At 46.8% G+C, this 22508-nt stretch overlaps 6 protein-coding genes across 6 annotated transcripts; 3 read left to right on the forward strand and 3 right to left on the reverse strand.

The window, feature by feature from the left end:
* Positions 1-3520: 3520 nt before the first annotated feature.
* GL218_05378 (uncharacterized protein) lies at positions 3521-5211 on the forward strand (the record flags this gene model as incomplete). Its single annotated transcript, XM_033582040.1, has 2 exons — positions 3521-4350; positions 4443-5211. 2 exons carry the CDS (start codon positions 3521-3523, stop codon positions 5209-5211), a joined length of 1599 nt encoding a protein of 532 aa, XP_033434947.1.
* Positions 5212-6630: 1419 nt separating this feature from the next.
* Positions 6631-7446, reverse strand: GL218_05379 (U1 small nuclear ribonucleoprotein C; the record flags this gene model as incomplete). Its single annotated transcript, XM_033582041.1, has 3 exons — positions 6631-6896; positions 6969-7340; positions 7437-7446. 3 exons carry the CDS (start codon positions 7444-7446, stop codon positions 6631-6633), a joined length of 648 nt encoding a protein of 215 aa, XP_033434946.1.
* A 433-nt stretch (positions 7447-7879) lies between these two features.
* GL218_05380 (Endoplasmic reticulum vesicle protein 25) lies at positions 7880-8728 on the forward strand (the record flags this gene model as incomplete). The annotated part of the gene is made up of 3 exons (XM_033582042.1): positions 7880-8092; positions 8173-8296; positions 8409-8728. 3 exons carry the CDS (start codon positions 7880-7882, stop codon positions 8726-8728), a joined length of 657 nt encoding a protein of 218 aa, XP_033434566.1.
* Positions 8729-9663: 935 nt separating this feature from the next.
* Positions 9664-10665, forward strand: GL218_05381 (Succinate dehydrogenase assembly factor 2, mitochondrial; the record flags this gene model as incomplete). The annotated part of the gene is made up of 2 exons (XM_033582043.1): positions 9664-9943; positions 10073-10665. The coding sequence occupies 2 exons, from the start codon at positions 9664-9666 to the stop codon at positions 10663-10665; spliced, it is 873 nt and encodes a 290-aa protein (XP_033434567.1).
* A 1115-nt stretch (positions 10666-11780) lies between these two features.
* Positions 11781-12817, reverse strand: GL218_05382 (Kinetochore protein mis13; the record flags this gene model as incomplete). Its single annotated transcript, XM_033582044.1, has 3 exons — positions 11781-12261; positions 12320-12484; positions 12621-12817. The coding sequence occupies 3 exons, from the start codon at positions 12815-12817 to the stop codon at positions 11781-11783; spliced, it is 843 nt and encodes a 280-aa protein (XP_033434568.1).
* Positions 12818-14816: 1999 nt separating this feature from the next.
* On the reverse strand, positions 14817-16522 carry GL218_05383 (Transcription factor atf1; the record flags this gene model as incomplete). Its single annotated transcript, XM_033582045.1, has 4 exons — positions 14817-15132; positions 15190-16111; positions 16167-16325; positions 16375-16522. 4 exons carry the CDS (start codon positions 16520-16522, stop codon positions 14817-14819), a joined length of 1545 nt encoding a protein of 514 aa, XP_033434569.1.
* Positions 16523-22508: the final 5986 nt, after the last annotated feature.

The raw sequence follows: 22508 nt of genomic DNA on the forward strand, positions 1-22508 counted from the left end.
ATTTTTCCGACGCTCCTATGGCCCCCACCGTTGCCGAATTCTTGGGAATTTCGTCATAATGAGATTTTGCGATTCTTTTTTATTTGACTATGACTATCGTATCTTATTAAATATTGTTGCGATTTGTATAAATTAGGGAGGAAGGGCCATGTGGTTCCGGTCCGCGCCTAGAACGTCGCACCCTCACTCGTTGCTCTAAGAAGTGTGGAAATGCCAACCCGGGCTTTGACCCTGTTGGGACTCAGACTACGGCGAAGTCGCACATCGACTTAGGGTGACGGGTGTCGGGGATTCTGATTCGCTTTGGGTAGGCTGCAGGCTAAGCAGGTCTAGCATGAGGCCGAACAGCCTTGTGCAGTTCGAGAAGCTCATTTGTCCTGGTGACTTGAATGGCTGCAGCAGATGGGCATTATCCACTTAGAGGTGCAGATTGGGGGGGAGAAGCACGACAGATGAAGAACACCTCCCGCATTGATACAACGTAACCTACTCGTCTCTGGTGGGTGGCTGGAAGCAATCCGCCTATGTCTTTCCGTGATGCGTAAAGGACGCGCGCCGCTCTGATATATAGATTTAGAGACTTGGTGGGTCATGTACGAAATATCTAATGTAACCAGCCGGGTCCAGATGGAGTTGTATGAGTTGCATATGGAATCATACCTAGATGTTAGGCTTCATAGATGTCGGGGTTTACGTAGGTACCTGTTGGTACGTATTATACTACATATGGAATGTATTGGAGTGGATGGCGTCCATGTCCAGTTCTCCGAAGACGAAAAGAAATATCGAAAGTATTCCGTACCTAAAAATCGAAAAAAGTGACTACGCCTATCCGGGAAGTTGTCAATGTTTAAGTGCTTGTATCATACATGTGCACTTGACGTTATGTAGCACAAGCTAGCGAGGTTTCTAGGACTAGGGTAGCCAACTAAGGTTAGATGGGGCCGCTTTCCTAGGCTGGGAACCCCAGCCCCCGACTCCGAATTTATTTAGAACAAGCAGGAGGCAGGAGGTAGCTGGGTAGGAGGCAGGCAAGAAAGTTAACTAAATTCTCTGACGTTGTTCCCTCGAAGTCCACCGAGCCCACTCTTGTCTATCATTGAGAGTGGGAAAGTTGGAAGATTGGAAGCTGCGAAAAAGATTCCCGACATCGTCCACCTTTTATTACCTGCACTCAATTAAAAGTCGTTTATTCTACCTAGTTACCCAGTCTGTAGCCGCCGAAGAAGTACTTACCTTATAAGTCTGTAGCCGCCGAAGAAGTACTTACCTTATACATACATACCTACGTACCTACACCTCTAATAGTATAGTACCTAACCTTCTTTGCGCAACCCTTCCTTTTTTTTTATCCCAATATTCCTTCATTACCTAGCCATGCACACACAGAAACACGAGAATTGGTACCTCCCATAACTTGAGCAATCTCGTTGGTGTTGCAAGCCATATTATTCCTCATATATTTCTTTCATGCCTCCCAAAAATATCATCCAATGGCCAGTGCTTAGATACCTTGCTTTTTGTACCATGCGCTGCAAGGTCCTAAGGATTTCACCTTCGATCAGGTCTCCAACCCAGTTTCAGTCACTGTGAGTGGTCCAATAATCGGCACGGTACATTTTTATCAGGAGCCAGGCAAGTCGACCATTTTAGGGACCACGAGAGTTGCCTGCTTCTGCATCGCGTAGGGGGCTTGCAGACGAAAGAGAATTACCTTCAAAAGGGTTTCGGACACGCACTGCAAGCTCATTTTTTAAAAACAACGTATCCTGCTCAGCCCCGAACCACCCCATTTTCTTACGATGAGAAGGATATGACTGGTTTGGTGCAACCCCGTTAAGTAGGCTTTGCAAGACTTTGCAAGAGTCGGCAACAATAATAGATAGCATGCCATCCTACACAACAATGCTCGCTTCTACCAAAACCGTCTCGCCCCCGACATCAACAAATCTCTACTTCGAGCCTCTGTCTGATCGCCCTACTCTTGGTAAGCCTAGCGAAGGAGCATTCAAGAAACACAAGGTACTTCCGCATCCTAGAAATGGTCGGCCTGAGTCGACGGTTAGGAATCGACATTCTCGTGACCTGTCTATTGATCCAACGTCAATCCTGAAGTCGCATGTGAAGGAAGAAGAGTCATCTGTTCCACCGAGCCTAAGCCACGACGAGAATCCCAGCGTCAAAGCGCCTGGGCTTGGTCCTGCTCTCCTCCCACCCCGCCGGCGCATTCGCGCACCTCATCTGGCAATCACTTGAATTGATCCAGCCCTCGAGTCCAATCTACGTCGGCACTCCGGTGCAAAACGTTGCCAACACCTCTGTGAGTACAACACCAAAAACTCCACCACACCAAGCGAGTCCGCCTACTCCAGACGTCACCCCTCCCCAAGCCGAGCGTCGATCGAGACCTTCACGCCCCGTTCTGGTGGATCGCATTCCATCCAAGGCCACGGATTCTCGTACGGAGTCTTTTACAACAGCGCGAGAGAACCTGGATTCTTCAGAGGAAGATGACAAGTTGACGCCTCGAGCGGTATTGTCCTCAGCTAAGGCGGCTCAGATTGTAGCAAGACGTTTAATTGACGCACGGCAAAAGAAAACCCCGGACGTGGGGTTAGGATTAGGTCTCGAGTCGGACGAGAATTTGACACCAAGGACGAAAGGAGAATTTTCAGCATTTGACGGTGAATGGGGATCTGCCAGCTCGATTGAGCAGGAATGGGACCATAAATATGAGAGGAATGTCAAAGTGGAGAAGCGACGTGTCCAAGCGAAAGTTAATGGGCCAAAAGCAGAAGTGGTCGAGGACGTGACGGTGACTCCGACCAACGCAACAAAGGCCCTAAGGTCGATGCCCCTATCGGATCGATTGCATACGCATCCCTCACCACCGCTGGAATCTGCAAGCAAGGAAAAGGGTTGGACCGCACCATCTACTTCCGAGTCTTCGGTAAGCACCGATGTTAGGCGGTCCTCCGGCATGTCCTCAAAATCTACAGCATCTACAGTGGTGGAAGCTATTTTGGTTGGAACGCCTCCCCAGAGGCGGAAAACGTTGCGGCACGTCAGGAAGCAACCAGCGCTAAGGGATTCTAGCTCTGAGATTTCACCGTCAAGCTCATCGGCGAATACATCGTTAAATACGTCCCTTCGCCAGACAGAAATTTCTCAGCGCGCAAGAGCTGCTAGGACAATAGTTGATGGCACTGTCCGGTCAGAAAGCCTTGCGTCTACAGGTACGGTCAACTCTATCGCTAGCCGTAAAGCCCGGCGGGAAGTATGGAAGAATGGAGGAATTCCTGTTGTGGTCATTCCTGACCGCAGAACTTCTATTAAAGCTACTGGGCCGACATCGCTTAGGTCCACGAGTAGTCACCACTCTAGGAGAAGTAATAGTCTTAGTTCAGCACCACTGTCAAATTCTAAAACGAAGGACCTGACTCCTTATTTTAACAAACCTTCCCGAAGGGGCAGATCGATGTCGGAATCAGAAGGGTTAATCCAGGTGGAAGAATTAACGATGGATTATCCCCCAATCGTTCCCATGCGTAGATCATCTCTTTCAGCCCCGACTAGCAGGAATGGATCTAGGGCTGGTTCTCGAGCTGGATCGTTAACTGCAGAGAGCTTGAAGGCGCATGATGCTTTCTTGGAGCAGGAGAGCAAACAGCAGCAGCAACAATGCCAATTACCTCAGGTTACAGTGGAACGTGCACCTCCCGTCGAATATATGAGCAGTCATCCCGATCAGAGACAACTTGAACCGGCTCCATCCGTCGAGTCACACAGGGATGCTCTCCACGACCACAAACCGCTTGTAGATAATAACGGAGACCCGTTCTTCGGCAAGCGCCTCACTGCGCATAACACCCCATTTTCCCAAGCATCTGTTGAGACAAACGGGACTCACTCCGCGGCAGACATATCGGAAGCCATGGCTGTGAATATTTACCCGCACCAAAATAAATCCGTTTTGATGGTTCATCATATGTCGAAACCCGTAGATCCTGCCCTCGCCGCAAACGCGTTACAGGGGCCAGAATTTGCCCAGACGGGATATGCTACGGAAACGGGGAAAGTCTTAGACAACCCTAAAATTATAGCTACTGGTCCCGATGGTGTGCCCGCAACGCCTCCCCAACATCAATTCTCGATGGATGATGTGGATTCACCTCTTAGAAACCCGCGTGCTCCCCCCGAACCGCCAATGATCAAGTTCATCCCAGCTACGCCATCTGGACTTACGCCTGCCGCCGAAAAAGAAAAGATGCTAGGTAATTACTTCGAGCAGACTCAAAAGCGACCTTCCTTGGTACGTCGCGCCTTTAGTCTTCGTAAGAGCACGACAATGTTCGTCCGTCTGGTTTCTTATCGCGGACTCTGTCTCTTTCAAAAGGAGTTAGGAGAGAAACTATAGAAAACCCAACTCTTGATAAGAATAGAGATACTACGAGGCAGCCATACCCGACGGCTGAAGACCCACCACCTGACGAGTCAAAATTGCATCCATTCTGGCAACCCGCGTTTGATGATGACCTCGAAGAATACGATTACGATGATTGGGCACGTGACGTTCCTGCAGAAGTGGATACGCTTTACAGATATCCCCCAGTTGACAATCGTCCAGTTCGTCGTAGGAGCTTGAGCGAACGAATGAAGCGTACATTCGCTATATTACCTATCGAAGACGAGGATCATTACACAGTATCCACTCAGCGTAGTCCAGAACGTCGCACCGTCAAGCGCACACCGAGTGGCAGACTCCGCGTAATGAAACACCGTGATAGCTATAGCACTCTCGAGTGGAACAGCCGCCGCAATTCTCGTGACCATGAAGTTGAAGGGCGGCCGTCTACCGCGCCCGACCAGCAGGCTCGACGTGCTTGGGGCGCTGAGAAACGAGTCGATGATAGAGGGCGCAGACTCTTCCCTAACTGGCAGGATAAGTTGGAACAATACAGACCGCAGAATTTGCAGCGCAGATTAAGCGAGCATCGTCGGCAGAAGCGCACGGAGGTTCTGCGGCAAAAAATAAGCGGTCCGCGCGAGGTCCGAGATGGTGTAGGTGAAGTGATCAAACGCAACAGTTACAAGGGGCCTTCATACCAGACCATTTCCCGCCGAACGGGAAGGCGAACGGAGCAACACACTACCAGCGGCACCCAACACAGGCGCATCAACATCGCAGATCCGTCTACATCTAATTTCTAAGGGTCGTGGACTTTTAAGGGGACAGTTTTGAAGAGGGTACGATCAAGCGGCAACGAAGACAAATTCTCAATTAGTGATCTATCATGCTTCTACTATTGCCATACCATATTCTACCGTCTTCCCTTACCCTCTATCCTCTACTACTGGCACGAACGCCCCAATCAACAACACTAATAATGAACTTGCTATTTACATTTTACGATGCATACGAGCCACGAAAAACACGACCCTATTCCCCCATATTACGATTTGAGACTTTGGCTGATTACCCCTATTGATGACACGAAACTGGATGTTTTAAAAAAGGACGAGATACAGGATTTTTTCTTCCCCCTTTTCCAATAGCATGATGGGTTTGGGAATGGTTGGGAATCAAGGAGGGAGGGATGGATGGAAGGATGGTTTGGGAATGATGTTGATGAGATGTCTTGTTTTATTTTATTTTGCTATGCTACTACCCCCGTCTTGGAGCTAGGATCCAGAGGAGAGACATGACACGAATACCTGAATACTAACTTGTTGAGCAAGTGATGATAAGTTTACCTCTTGTTTTTTCCCGAAACTTGGCCTTCGGTAAGCTTGTTTGGTGTTGTCTTTTTATGGTGTTTCTACGTGTTGTCGTTTTCGTGTTGATCACGTCTACTCTTCTGCTACTGCTGATATGGTTATACTGTGAATTAAGTTAGACATCATGGTCCTAAACACATACAACCAAGACCAAGAAAACAAATCACAAATTCATCCTCGTTCTCGCATTATAGCTTTATCCGCGTCTCACAGTTTAGATAGGTGCCTTCAAATTGCCCTTGATATTTTCAGTCCATTATGCCCATACGTATTTTGTTTTAGAATACAATGGCTGGCAACAGGGTATATCCGCCTGGGGAAGGAAAAGCCCACGAAGTAAACCAAACGAGACCTTGGGTCGGTCTTTCCTTATAACGCCTTGCCTTGCAACCAAGCTCCATTGACTCGAACACATTACCCAATTTCCTTCCCTTGCGTAATCCTTCTGTCTTGCTCTCTACCGTCGTCTAATTAGACTATACAGTTTTTTCCCCTTAAGTAGCTAGGACGATTCTACCGTGTCTAGTTTGCGTGGGCGAACACAGACGAACCACCCTATTTGAGAGACCGCTTCAAATTTCTTTTTTGACAGTGTCGTTTTGGCAATTCTCCGATGTGGATGCCCAAATCCGTACTCTCTTTTCCTCGTTATCTTCGAGAATATGGGTTAAATCTCCGCCCATTTTCTCGTTCAGGACTAGTAGTATTCCGAGATCCTCGTACTTCGGGTGTCGGCGGTAGGGGCAGGGACTGGTGCCATTGACCTGAACCTCGTCCTTTACCACCACTGGTTTCCGCCTCTCGTCCTGTCTCGAACCCCGAGGCGCGGTTCATATCAGCACCAGCGCGGTCCTAACGGCCGGGCGCTCCCGGGGGAGGCGGGAAGCCGCCAGCTGCGCCGGGTGGCGAGGGTCCACCGGGGAAACCTTGGCCTGGCGGGGGCATACCGGGGAATGGAAAGGGAGGCGCGTTACCACCGACTGCGCCCGGAGGAGGAAATGGCAGGCCACCTGGCGGAGGGAATGGTAGACCGGCGCCTGGGGGTGGGATGGGTAGGCCGCCGGGTCCGGCTGCGAAGGGAGGCGGTGGAAGTCCTCTACCACCTTGGCCTGGCGGAGCTATGATGCGCGTTAGAACTTCAAGGCCTAATATAGGAGTACGCGACAAGATGGGAAAAGGGAACTACTTACGAGGCATACCCTGGGGAAACGCGCCGCCTGGTGGGGGTGGCATACCAGAAGGCATACCAGGGAAAGGCGGAGGCGGCATACCGCCGGGGAAGCTGAAGGGTGGTGGTGGCATTCCGGGGAATCCTGCTGCTGCCGCCGCCGCTGCCGCTGCCGCGCCACCGGGTTGATTTTGAGGCAACATAGGATTAGCGTGAGCCTGGCCTTCGGCGGCGTAGGAGGATGTGATGGAGTCGATGACAGACTGGGCCTTCTCGTGTCCAATTTGCTGGTAATAATCGACGACGTTTCGTAGGTGATTTCGACCGCTGTTGTGGGCCTTGCGCACGCTCATGGAGTCGTGCGTAAGGTAGACGTCGCAGTAGTCGCAGAAGACTGTTGATGAAGCATTGTTAGCAATCGCGTCTCTAAAAGGGAAAGCATTCTAATATACTAGAAGAAATTGAAATAGAAGTTATTTGGTATACATACATTTCGGCATCTTGACGGTATAACCTGTATTATAACCTAGTGATAGTAAAGATTGGTGATGGTTAAGGGAAGAATGCGATTTAAATTGAGTTTGCTCCCGGACTTGGAAGATACAAAAGATACAAAAGCTAAGGTACATTAACTTAGGTACATTATGTACAAAAGCGAAAGGGAGCTTGGACGCGAAAAAAAAGAATGGAGATTCCCGGTCAATTGATAAGGCTATAATGCACGTGACTACGGATACGTATAAGCTGCAAGGCTACTGGAAAGCTAAGCTTTAAAGCATTTTATTGGATAAAACACTTGAACACGTTTTATTACAAAGTACAAAGTTACATGGAAGCACCTAAATCCCTAAAGTTGTTAGCTTCTGGTAAGAGCCTCGAGACTCTTTCCTCCTTTCGCAAGACGAAGAAACAAGTCGATATACCCAATACACAATGGCCTTGCCACGAGGATTGCTGCAGTATATCTGCGGCCTTATTCTCTTAATCGCATCTGTAAATGCTTTGAAATTCGACTTGGTGGCGCGTGGACCCAACGATAAGAAGACAGAACGATGCATACGGAATTTCGTCGCCAAGGACACATTGGTTGTTGTCACCGCTACGGTTGGTGGAAGTAAGGGGGATGGTATGATTGTTAATATGCACGTATGTTTTATGAAGGCCTTTTATATATCAAAAGGGGTATCCAACAGATGTAGCTAACATTAGATGTGAACGGAATATAGATCGTGGATAACGTCGGCAACGAGTACGGCAAGCCGAAAGATATAGTAGGCGAACAACGTACCGTATTCACCTCGCACGCGGACGCCGCCTTCGACGTATGTTTCGAGAACATCATGACGCATAGTACGTTTCTCCCATTTCCCTAGTGTCTTTTCCTTCTACTCTACTAGTGTGAGTGAGCGAGGATAGGGCTAAGATAGCAACCCTCGAAAAGCTCTTAACCAATTCAAACCAGCGCGTATGAACAACCCCAGTCGACACGTAGAGCTGGACATCGACATCGGCGCCGACGCTAAGGACTGGTCCGCCATCCAAGCCACCGAGAAGCTTAAGCCCGTCGAGACGGACCTGCGCCGCATCGAGGAGACGATCGCCGATATCGTACGTGAGATGGAATACCTTAGGGCGAGAGAGCAGAAGCTACGCGATACCAATGAGAGCACGAACACCCGTGTCAAGTGGTTCGGTATTGGCACTACATTGCTGCTGGTTGCGCTATGGGGCTGGCAGATCATGTACCTGCGCGCCTACTTCCGATCGAAGCATCTGATTTAGGGGATTACCAATTTGAAGCGATTAAAGATGGTGCCTAGCTGGATCAGCTTGGACTGACACTACTCTGGACCCCCTTTACCCTAGTAATGCTTGGTTGTGGTAAAGGAGTCCCGGATTTTACGGAGCTCAGGGGAAGGAGGCGACAGGGGCGTGACGCGAATTCAGGAAGGAAAAAATGGATATGGTGTCATGAAATACGATGTTTCATGCTTTGTACTCATAAATCTGTATAGACGTCTCCTAACGCCTTGGAGTCGGGAGACGAATAGAAAACAAATGATATGGCCATTTTTGCTATGATCAAAAGCGCATGTCTCGAGACTAGAGGCCTGCCTTTGTATTCCTTTTCTTTTTTGCCGCTTTATTTAAGCTTTGAAACGAGATGAGAAGAGTTCTCCCATCCTTCAATGGTTATAAGGTATAGTTAATTTGCTGTCTTTTTATTTTATGAAATCGTATAATGTAAATATCTCTTATTGTACTTGGGTGATATGTACCTAGGTATGCATATGCGAAAGTGACATGTACATATACGTAATATTTGTGTACCGTAGCGCAGATCAGATCGGAGATGAACGGAAGGTGACATCCTTGAAAAGGTAGAAAGGGTAGCCCCGGCACACCTTAGACCGGCCGTGTGGGAAGGGACGGCCCTACGGCCTCGGCAATTTTCACATGATCCGCGAATTACAAAGCTTCAATTAACAAAACCTCGAGCTTAAGCTTTTAAGCTTTTAAAAACTTACGTCAACGACTCGTAAGAAACAACTTCACCTATTACCAATACAGCTTTGACATTACAATTACAATTTTAAGTTGGAATTTTAGTGTCCCGCGTTTTCGGACCGTCTGGCGCAAGTGGGACGTGAAGGAAAGGAAATTGTTACAACGACGACATTACATATCATATATAAGAGACGAGATTCAAACGCGCAATGGCATCGGTAGCAGCAGTAGCCTTACCGCGCGCTATATTGCGCTCGGCTCAAAGGCCGTCCGCTGCAGCTGTTCGACTCCTCCTGCTCCGCCGTCCACTAAGCAGCACCCGTGCCGCGCAGGCGGATGTCTTTGCGCACAACCCGCCGCCCATGGAGCCGCACAAACAACGCGGCCCGCAAGACATTGGAGTCGGTGAACTCGAGGGCACTGAGTTTCGTGTTGAGCCAATGCGCCGGGCCGGCGAGGATGACACTACTATGCGCGCCCGGCTAGTCTGTAAGTCGAGTCTGACTATTTCCTATTTCCTATGCATATACATCCCTCCCTCAAAAAGATTATCTACCATCGCATACATAGGTACGCAATCATACAAGCGCAACTAACTAACAAACCACCATACAACAGACCAGAGCCGCAAGCGTGGAACTCTCGAATCAGACCTTCTACTCTCCACCTTTGCAGACGAGTATCTATCCACTATGACCCGCGAGCAGATGGAGCAGTACGACCGCTTCCTCGACGAAAACGATTGGGACATATACTACTGGGCCACTCAAGAGCCCCCCTCCAACACCCCCTCTTCTTCCGAGGCACCCCCCTCTATAACAACCCAAGACACCAACTCCGCAGACTATGCCGGCGGTGCCGAAGCTGCCATCTCGGAAGCTACGCCTCTGGACACTACTTCTTCCAGCCCGGTAACCATTACAACCACTACCTCAGAGCACCTAACCACAGGCGGCGCCCCGCTCTCAGGCGACTCGTCCCACAAGGATCCCGCAGCGGCGGGGAACGCTGCCGCCGCCGCTTCTGCGGAACCGTACCGCACGCAGGCCGAGACGGGCGAATGGGCGCAGACGGTGGGGACTTTTAAGCCGGCGTATCGGCCTGTGCCCGCGCGGTGGCGTGACAGTGAGGTGCTACGATTACTGCGGGAGCATGTGAAGGCGCGGTCGAAGGAAAGGGGCGGTATGGCGTTTATGCCTTCGTTGCGATGAAGAGGTTCGATGGACAGTTGCATTCACTTTTAGGGAGGAATATAAAAATCACGCATACCAAGTAAGGGTATGCGGCCTCCTTGCTTTATGATTACTAAGGAAGCTGTATATATGATTCTATTGTGCTGGGATGACAGAGAGCACGAGATAGAATGGAACGTATGAAAAATATATGGTGGTGGGTGGTCATGATAGTGTACGATTCTGTAGGTTGGTGTTGAGAGGGATTACATCGTATATGCATTAAGTACCTATGCATGCATATCCTAGAGCTGAATGAGACTGGGTGTCGCAAAAGGAATATAAAAATCAAGATTCGACTTAACTCTTGGCACGTAATATAATGACTAGCTCATATCCCGAAGTTCTCAACAAACATAAGGACATCCCTAATTGTAGGTAATATAACAGGTACCTACTTAAACTTCTTCTACCATTTTTACTTGAGGACATGTGTTAAAGGCTCATTAAGTCACATCCTTTAAATATACCTTGACCATATCTTGGCATCAAGGTACTACTTCAAGCAAAGGCTCACCGGAGAGGAATCCAATCACTCGGCTACGCGCAAAGCCTTGACAGCACCATATTCACAGCAGTAAATGGATGATAAACAGTCATATACAAACACTCGATTCCCTTCCTAATGCATCATAACCATCACCACCACCCTCGAACCAATAAGTACATCAAGGCAACGCAACGCAGCGCAATACAATGCAATGCAGGATTCATTCATTATCTCATCTCGCAGACGCCGATCCCAGCCATAGCCAGTTACCTATTTCGCTAGCTACCTAGCTACCTACACACCAGGCCTGGGTTGCCCAAAGCCATGCCGCAGAGCGTTGGTAAACCAGCACGAATAATAGGTACCTTACCTAACCTAACAACAAAAAACGGAAAAACGCCTTCCCGCCTCATTCGAGTCGATGTGGTATCTTCCAAGCCGCAAACGCAAACCGCAAACGCAAATCAATCATTTATGCCACCTATTTCCCTTGCCTGTTCGATGACGAAAAAAAAAAAAAAACCCTGGACGTGAGGACGTGAAAAATATTGATAAACTGTTTTTCTTCTTCTCTTTTTACGGATTTTCCATACACGCGTACTCGCTATATACGCGGCACAGGAAGTCGACGAAACGACTTTAACCCCCCTCCTCCGGTTTCTGGCGGCAATATCCTCCCCAGACTTCTTAGTACTTCCATAACTGGCATGTCTTTAGTTCCTGCGCTCGCTCTCTCCTTCTCCTCGCGTTCCCTTAACCTTGCCGCGCTGAGTGCTAGCACGCGGTCTGCTTGCAGTCCTCCCGTCTTTACCCGGTGTTCTAATTTTTGAACATTGTCGGATAGGTGGTCGATTCTAAAGTCGAGGGAGTTCTGGAGCGCTTGAAGTCGGGATTGGATCTTCTGCGGTTTTATGGCGGTCGATGGGTCTGTGAGAGTGGCGAGAATTTGGGCCTCTTCGGAGTCGAGAAGGGAGGCATCGGGTAATGGTAGTGATTGAGGGTTTGAATCTGATGATGGGAAGAGTGGCGGTAGTTCTGGAGGCGGTTGTTTTAAGGATTGCCATGCTCGTTTTTCTGCTTTTAATCTACAACTTCCGTCAGTGACTATAAACTGTAAGTCTCGTAAATGATGTATGAACATACCGTTTTACCCTCTCTTCTAATGCTACTATTTTTTCCTCGTGTTCGATATTCCGCGGGTTAGGCTTCACTATTGCCGGTGGTCGCGGTAATTCCTCTCGTGAAAACCAGTCTGAAAATTCCGATTTCGACGAAAAATCTTTAATAGTTGGTCTTGAATCGCTCGGGCTAGGATATAAAAGTTAGCATATAGAACCAACCAGGGATACTGCCGTTTTTTTAGGCAAGTTCCTTACCCCCCAGAATTTCATTAGAATTCAAAGATCCCAACGGTGGTTTCTCTGACAGAGCTCGCTCTCCACACCACGTAAGGAGTTGCTTCATACGACGTGGTTCCATCAGATCGGCTTCGATATGCTTGTAAAATTCGGCGGGATCGACTGCTTTATGCGGTATGGCGCTGTGGCCGTTGTCTATAAGCGAGCTTGCCCTTCTCCCACGCATACCCAAACTACTCCTGCGAGCCCCCGTCTTCCTCCGCATTTCTTTGTTACGGTTCATTATAGGCGTGTCGCTAAACGGCAACGCGATCTTCTTTGAGTCTGATGCATTATCTCTGCCTCTTCCCTTGTGCTCATCCACAGGTGTTGACTGAGTTGCTTCTTCTTGAACTTCCTCTTCTATCCGTTCTTTCTGCTTCTTAGGGACTCCATTCGTAACTTTTGCTGGTTCCTTTTCAGTCTTGTCCACAGATGGGCGTCCTCTTTTCCTCGTGGTCCTTTGCGGCGGGGGTTGCGGAGGCGGCGGCGTTTGTACCTCATCTTGATCAGATGTTATCTGGTTCGACCTTCGCTTTGCATTTCTCCTAGGTGCTGGCTGAGCCGATTGAGCCGGTTGAACTGGGGGTTCTGGCTGTGGTTCGCGGTTCTTATTCTGTTTTGGTCTTCCCCTTCTAGGTAATGGTATAGTTACAGGTGCCGGTGCTGGTGCCAGTTCGTCTTCAGGTATCGACTCCGGCTGTGTCTTTGCTCGTTTGGATCCTCGCGTAAAATGAAAATCCCCATCCTGTTCATCATATGCTATAGATAATTCTATTAGTTATCCAACTATACAACTACTTTCTTCCAGATCTCATCCCCCGCCGGGACAAAAGGGGGGTACCCACAGGCAAGTCGCGAGCTCCTGCGACGCTTAGGCTGAGACTGATTGCTCATGCTCAGGGCTTGTAATGGCTGACGGGTCTGCACGAGGGTAGTCATGGACGCTGGAATAATCTGCGCATTGGTCTGGAGTGTTTTGGTCGGATAGAAAAAGATTAAAAGACTATGTCGCGCGAGTCGTGACGAGTGCTCGATCGGGTAATGGAGATGATGAAGCGCGAAACAGCTGTTATAACCGCGTCAATCGATTGACGAAGGTTTCAATTATATTTTAATTTATCTCTCGTTGTACGTATAAATGCTGGTTTTCGTTTCGACGTCGTTCGTGGATGTTTTATTCGGTTTGAGGCGTTGCAGGGTGTGGGTGGTGATGAGGCGCGAAGTTGATCCTTCCACTTTCTCAATGTTTACATGAATTATTGTGCACGGGCCAACCATCGACGCCAACGTTAGCCTTGCCGTAGCTTGCATGATCCACTTACTTCAACTATCTCTTATTTATATAAGGTATTTACCTCTGTATTAAAACAACTTATATTCTGAATTATGCAATTATTTATGTAAGGGGGTTTATCAGCACTGGTATTGATGAACGTCTCTTTTTCAGGTACCTAGGTACCTATTTACAACTCAAGTCGGCATTAACATCATTTCAAATCTCGTTTGATCTTGTAGTAAACTCTTAAAAATATTTACATATCGTATATTTCTCCCCCGGTCATGTAAAAAAAAAACCCAAAATATTATCGCACTATAATAATAATCATTGATAATTGCGTCGTTTGTTAATAGCCTGCGTGTATCGGCTAGCTAATATAAGCGGTCGAAAGTATGAAGACCAAGTAACTCCCGAGGAGGACGAAGATGGCCGAAAAGCCCTAGTTGCCGCCTGCATCCTCCTCAACGCCCCCCGAGAGATAGTATAATAAAGCAATTCCAACCCTCCCAGAACACCATTTTTAATGTGTATGCCCAGCCAGATACGTACGTACATATATCAATATCAACCGACAACATGGCGAAGCTGTAGGCCTATACGTCTCACAGCATTAGCTGCAGACGCGCCACAATGCAGCCATAACCTTAGCGCCCTATCGTGCTCTCATGACTATCGAATGTTATTACAGACATCAGAGTTAACAAGCGAGCGCCTCCCTAGCTAGGAACGCCCACTAAACCTCCTATGCCGCCAAGAGCAAGCGCGCCGAATATTTTCCCTACCTCCAGACACCATTAAAGGATGTTTAAAGATGATTAGCTAACCGCTTGATGGATGACCAAGATTTTGAAGCAACTGTTTGACTTTTACCACCCGAAACCTGTACTCTTGATCATCGTTGCTGGTGTTAGCATCCAGGTAGCTCTGGATAGACTTGGTTATGGGGAGCGGCCTCGTCATCCTATGAGAAGCGCCGCTGTACTCCTTGTCCTGCCATCACAGGTTGGTTCGGGATAGGTGCTGCCATGCCGTAAGGGTTAATCTGCGGGTTGTAGGTCTCCATGGCTTGTTGCATAAATGCTCCGTGTAATCCTTGTTGCTGTGTAACCGGACAGTCCTTATGAGCGAGTAATAAAGTCTTCAGGTTCACAACTTCTTCCCTCAGCTGAGAAATTTGCGCCGTCAATGCGTCGTTCTCGCTACTAAACATTTCTACCTTATTTTGTAGATTGGCCAACCATTGCTTCTTACGTTGACGACATTTCAAAGCGGCCACCCTTGATAAATATTGTTAGCAAAGCATTTAGAGCGGTAGCATATACAAGTGGACATACCTATTGCGTTCGAGGAAGTTCTTTCGCTTTTCCTCGTCGGTCATCTTCGACTTTGGGTGAGAACCATTAAGATCTTTCTCGTCATCGTCCTCGTCCGAAGAATTGTCGTTACTATTAATTGATGATGCTGTTTTAGGCTTCTTATTAACAGGCTGCTTAGCAGGTGTATCATCAGCTTTACGTCGTCCGTTTGTAGCAACAGCTCCAGAACCACGTTTCCCCTTTCCTCTGTTACTTGGTTTCATTTCATTATCTTCCGATATGCCACTGGCCGCCTCACTAACTCCTCTCATGGGGGAAGATGCCGATGCACCATTTCCGTTCATGTGAGGGGACGTAGTGGCTGTAGGTTGGGCTGGGGGCGGTGGAGCAGGGTGAGCATGAACCGGCTGGTTGCCACCAACTGGATATTGTGTTTGAGTTCCATTTCGACCCTGCGCACCTTGAGCTAGCATGAAAAGGCCGTTAGCAGCATCATTATCATGAGGATCAAATGCGCCTGATGCTTGTTTGGCCTCAGTTTTAACTACTGTTCCGTTTGTCTCCGCCGGCTGGGAGGTTACAGGCTGGGGTTGCTGCTTATCGCGGCTTGCCTTCGCCGCAGCTGCACTCATAGCGGTCCTGTGGAAGTCCAGTGTGCTAGGAGTTGCAGCGCCACTTGCTAATTGAGCAAAGAGAGCTTGCGAGCTGGGACTTGGGGCAGGAAACATAGAGCCGCTCCCGCCCGGCGTAAGACCCGTCCGTAGAGAACTCTCGTTCGGGGTAAAACCACCGCGCAAAGTATGCGACGTATCACCAAAATAATCATTCGCCGGGCCAGAAAGCATCGCTGGACTGAGCGGTCCCGTCCTAAGGGAGCCGCCTCCCCAGTTGAACGGCGTGTTTCCGTTCCCGGGCAACAATGACGACGGCGAGGTTAAGGCTGCCACGCTGGGCAACTTGGTACCACCAGGGGTTTCAACCCGTGCCACCCGTACCAAATGACTGCTCGAACGGATTAGGTTCAAGGCTCAAGTTACTTGAGAAGTAATCTTCGCCGGGCTTGGGCGGAGGCGCGAGCGGGCGACCAGGTTCGTTGTTGTGACTATTGGCGGCTCCTTCCGACTTGACTTCGGGTTTCTTGTCGCCGTTAGATTCTACAAATGACGATGAGTCGTTAGCAATGACGTCCGTGTGAGCGCATACCAATTGGATACGCGCGGGGGGTTGATTGTTGTTTAAGCGACAACGGCACGGAAGCAATGACCGGTGGAGGTCGGTGCGAGAAACGGTTAACAATCGGCAACATACCTGACAAAGAATTATCTGACGATTTGGTTTCGGTCGGGGCCATTGTGACGACGATGACGAAGTCGTTTTTATGGCTCTGGGCGTGCAAATACGTAGGTGGGCGTTTGGGGAAGAAATGATGATGTAACGATACGCCTGACGCACAACACTGACTTGGGAGGCAGCTTGCAAAAGGAAAAATAAAAAAACGGCAAACTACCTTCTGGGTGGGAATTAGGTGCGAGCGCGGGCCGCAACCTAGGGTATCGTGGCGATTAATTGATGAATGAGTGACGATATAGGTTAGACTAGCAAGTTATCACGTAGTTTTTACTACAAGGGGGACCCGTTTGTTGCTGTTGTGCTGTGTTGTGTGTATTGACGCAGATAGTTCGAAGTGATAAGTTGTAGGTGTATCGAGGAGATGTTGGCGATGAGGTCATGAGGGAAGAAGTGACATAAGGGGTGGTTTCTGGGAGAAAAGGCAAGCACAGCAGACGTAAAAGCCCCCCGAAAAATGCTTGGAGCCGAAGGTGGACAAGGCCCGCACTAGACAGGGATTAATCGTCCAATGGTGTGTGGAAGGCGTGATCGAAGATCCCTAAGTACCCGTACAGTGCGGCCAAGCTAACCTATTCCTTGTCGCTTATGCTGTTAATGTTGTTTAGTATTCTGCTAGGCCTGCTAAGTTTATTACATATACTTAAGTTTGTTTGGGTAGCCTGCTAGTATTTATGTGGAAGCCAGCACTAAAACACGTTATTCAAGCAGGTCAAGTCAAAGTTAAACCAAGTATGGCACGTACGATACTGGAGATACTGAACAGAAGACGGTGATTCGTCCGGTTACTGTTTACTAGACGGGGCAAACCCTCTATTTTGCCTCTTTGACCCGACGGACCCCAGCCCGAATCATAACGGCTTGAATTGGGATTGGACGTTAGGGAAAACATACGAGTTAAGTACAGGTGGCATACCGTTTATTAACAGAAAAGCAAATTGGCTTTTTGTTATTCTTTCTTTTCTTGCTTGTTTCTACATAGAACTCGCTCTTTTGAATAGGAACAATATTATTTACAACATAATTATTAAATGATACCGTCATCGGTTCTAAATCTTATCTTTAATATTTCCTTGTTTGCTAAGGTTTACACCAGTAATGTTATTTACTTTCAAAAACGAATAGAGTCCACTCGATAGGTGGTAGATAACATATGTATGTCAACCACCTAATATGATGTATGTAGGTACTTGTCATAGTGCATGTAATTACATGTACATGCGCAATTGGTTTGTAAGGATATATTCGAAGCAAACTTCTTAACATAAGGTGGGCATGGAGTTAAGGATGGAGATTTCAAGACTCTAATTACAATTACAAAGCAGATTTGTGAGATCGCGATCAAGGGCTAACAAAAAATTCAATAACATAGAAATAAAAAGCCAAGGAAAAGCGGGGAGACCTTAAAAGGATGTCTTGATAATAATAACGGAGGCTTGAATTTCGATACTAGGGGAGAAAGACAAGTCTCGAGTCGTCCCGTCCCTCCATACGTTACATATCTCCTACGTAGTCTATGAAATACATAGTTACTTGATACTTGACTCTTGAATTGCGCTAGTTGAAATGCGGCAGGCCATCCACATTCATCCTACCCATACCAGAGCGTTTTGGGAGGTGGCGAAAAAAAAAGAATTGCTGTTCTCCAGCCTTTCTTCGAATCAAATATCCCGGCTGAGATGCAATGCCCTGGTCGTATTTTTACCTTTCTCATACGTGCCCCATTCGTGTCTGACAAATTGGAAAGCGACATTCGAGGAGGCTCCGCGGGAAAGAAAAATAGCGTGCGTGTGCGCGTACATGGAAGACGAAATGAAAGATTAACTGTCTAACTAACCGATGTAGAAGTTATTTGATCAAGTTTTCTTTTGATTCATATTTAATCTATGAACGCGACTTACAAGTTTAAACTACCATGTTTTAACCTTTTTTATCCACGTTTTCTTTCCGCCTTCGCGTAGAATTTCGAGGATAACGGTCAAACAGTTACGTCTCAGCGTCTCAAGGATGAGCTAGAAAAAAATTAGAAGGAAGTCTGGAAAGGTGGTCAGGGCGGGAAATTCGCAACAAATTACGTCACTCCTTTCAAGTACCATGCCCAGTGCAAGTCAGCTCTTGGCAAACTGTATTTTTTTTTTTTTTTTCTCTTCGCGTCTTTCCTTCTCCCGAACAACTCCCTCCCCCTTGTCTTCCCAACTTAGACGAACTTTGATAATAGGTACCTTCGTACATTCAACCTAGAAGCCCATTGTAACATTTCGTTATCTTAGTTCTTTCGTGATTGTTCCACTACCCAGATCCAAGATCGTGGATTGACTTATCACGCACATAGAGATCGACTCATCTGTTATCAGAAGCCTACATTTTGTACATATTCCGTATAAACAAAAGCTCAAGTCGGCGCATACAATTCTTTCTATACTACATACGATCTTCGCATGGATGATTTCCCTTTTTATTTTCAGCCTCTGTACAACAGATAGAATTTCTATTCTTGTCGCTTCTTATATTCCTACACGTGTGCATTACATAGTGAGATTCTTAAATTCTCCTCTTTTTTCGTTTATGCAGTTGGCAAGTTAAGAATCCGTGCCTTCTGCAATGACGCAAGTTTTACGGCATCAACGAAATGGGATTCCCCGCCCTGTCCGCCTCGTGTCACCACTGAAATCGAGGCGTCTACATAGTATTTACCCCTCGAAATAAGGTGTATGCATTAGGTACTCCTAAGCTATACCCCTTTATCTAAAAGTCTACCCGCTCTACACATAGTATTATTAATAACCTAACCACCAATATCTCGTAAGACCTGATAATCTTCTTACTTTGTCTAACCCCAAAATTTCGGCGCCAACCCGTCAAGGTCGCATCCCAGACGCGCTTCGCTCTGCCGGTAATTCGCCTCACCTCCATCTTTCCCTCACCCTCAGATATGGTAGTATTTAAGTCATCACACACATAAACAGCGTCTAAATACATTAGGGTCACACTACGTACTACCGATCTCCTCGGCAGTCAACTCCGGGTAGAGCTATTGTAAAAGCCCATTCGGAAATTGTCCAGAAAAGGTCATCCAGGTTTTGACTAGTGCAACCAATCAACTAGAGAAAGCTTAATTGGCGTTCTATCGACTTGTCCCGAGTCGGAAATTTGAGACCCAGACGAGTTACCGAGTCAGGCTAACTAACAAAGCCAATTATATTACTTAGCCTACGTAATATATTCAGTATTGTGGACTTGTTCATATTTCAAAAATGTATTATTGCTTTTCCAAAGAAATACAGGACCGCCATTTCTTATGGCACAACAAAGCCTCGTTCTTACCTTGATGCCTTGTTCCTGTCTGCCTAGTGCCTAGTAGCACGTATCAATATGCAGTTGAAGATCTCACCGGCCTGTATAGAATAGTAAGTAACTTATAGCTTATATTGAAGTTGGAGTCTCTAGTCTGTATGTAACTCTACTGCATGCAACTGGACGAAAAAAAAGCCTACCGACATGCCAATGTTCACCTAATTTATACACAGTGATCCAATGACTGCCTTAAGCGTATTAATAATCTTGTTCGTTTAGGGGGCACTTATGCGAGGCACTCTCTTAATCCTAGTGAACTCCTAAAGGATCAAAGTCCTATGGATGACGTTGATCTGCCAGGCAGCTTATGCAGCAGCTCCGAAGTCCTCAATATCCACTAGCAACGAGTCCCGGTAACCAGTCACTATCTGCAAAGATCATCATTCCAAGGTCCTACCGCCGGTCAAGATTAGGGGCATTATGCATAGTGCTTCTACCTCAGAGTAGGGATTGGGGAAAGAAAAGATTTACCATCTGGCCTCTAGATATAAATCTAAGTTAGGCTCAGTTAACTGAAGGTGTAAGTAACTCAAATAAGGACTACGCTGTACAGCTCATACTGCCTCGCCTCGGTAACGCATTAACTCGCTTTCTACTTTTGTCGGATGCTGAGGTATCCTATTATATGGGGAAAGATAGAGTATGAAGATGAGGGCCTGGCTTCTAGTATATTGGTACGATAGTGACTCTTAACCCACACCCGTTCCAAAATAGTAGGAAGGGATGCCATCCTTATATAAAGCTATGACCCAGCGATAACTCCCCCTACGGTATTTATATTATCTCCTAATGACTTCTCATCGCCTACCATACTTCTATATCCTATGTGCTTTTACTATATGGAGATATATGACGACGTTTTAGACAGCTAACGCACTACATGCTCGTCCACGAACGCATGAACGCTTTCTGATTCGCGCAACAACCGGATGCTTATTTTTACTAGAACATTGAAGTTAGCGTTCCTAGCTAGAGCGACGTAAATGGGGTCGGTAGTGATTGTATCGACAATCTCCCTATAAAATTTGATTCTACGTGGTTTAGGAAGTATGGAGCGACGAAGTCGTTCCATAAGAATCTCCGACTTAAACTAAGAAGCCTGCAGCTATAAATAATATATACCGAGGGTATTATTTTTTTTCTCTGGATGCCTCATCTAGAGCTTAACGCTCCTTTTTATAATAATTGATCGTAAGGTATGTATCAGGGTATAAATGGTTTAGGAGTAGCTATAGGGACATATCTACTATATAAGAGGCGCGCAGCGCCCTCGTAAGAGAGTAGCAAGTTAGGCGTTACTAGTTCAATACTATCTACAACCTGATATATATATATCCTGACACTCACCCTATGTATGAAAACCAAGGGTGTAAACTATCTGATAGTAGGGTTATGCAAGTAGGACGGACACATTCGGGGTTGCCTCTAACTTTCCGGCAGTAAGTAGTTGATCAACTGCCGGAATAGATGTCTAAGGCAAGATAATCATCGTTCTGAAAGGTAGGTTAGCTGCATGTGGGGGAAAAATATATACGCCTTGATATACTAATGCCGATCAGTAGTGGTGGTATATTTTAGCATTATATAAAGAGTTGGGATAGCACAAGATCTTTAGAAGACATATTATTGAGTCCAGTGATGTTCCTTTCCCTTGCTCCAGGGTGTAGATATAGAATGCCATTCAACAATAGCAAGATTCTCATCCTTTTATACAAACTTGATTTATGCACCTAGATCGGAATTAGCATGAGATATGGCCTAACTTTCCCCTCTCTCTTCCCCTTACCCCCGGAAAAATAATTACGATATATATAAATAGTTTATATAGGCAAGAAAGTAGCTCTGCCTACGTATTCTTTTAGTCTTACTCATGTTGTTAATTTCCTCTCACATTCCTAAGTTGAGCAGTTATTCTAATTAAGACATCGTGCATAAAAATTTTCGTTACGATTTACGTTGATATTATGTTCTCAGTTTAAATATCCCAATTAATACGTTCTCTTTTTTATAATTCTATGGTAGTTTTATAAGATTCACACATTTATCCCTAGGTCTTATATTACATAGCAGTTAATTCTCTATGTCGACTATAAATATAAAGATGGAAGAAATACATTATATGTGAAACAAGATATGATTATTATGCGTGTACCTACCTGATTGCATCACTGTTCGAGGCCCAAAATATATGTGCCTAACTCCAACTGCCCTCATTACAACGGGGTATATTCCGCCCGAATAATGTGTTCGTGGGGAATTATACTAATAAATCCATTTTTAAGTGTTATTACTTGGCTAGCCTTTACTTGTTATCTTGGAGTGCCCGCCAGTATATAAAAAGGCACTGTCCTCTAATTTTGACTTTGTATCTGTAGCCAAGGGCTGAATCCGTTACCTTTTTCTGTCAGCAAGCCATCTCCGATCTTTAGTCTCTTGGGCCCAATCACCTATGATATATTAAGGTAGTGCGGTAGTATTGCATCGCAGCGCTCTCTATTCCACTCGTCCGCTTCCGGAGCAGCCATGAATCTGACAGAATGGCCTAATGCAACACGTGAATAACCTGATGTCTGCAGATGCGCTCACCAGCATTGAAGCCCAATGAGCCTTACTATGATTTAAGAAGATATAATATC

The sequence above is a fragment of the Daldinia childiae genome (genome assembly GCF_008694065.1).
Source record: "Daldinia childiae strain JS-1345 chromosome Unknown Scaffold5, whole genome shotgun sequence".
Lineage (NCBI taxonomy): Eukaryota > Fungi > Ascomycota > Sordariomycetes > Xylariales > Hypoxylaceae > Daldinia > Daldinia childiae.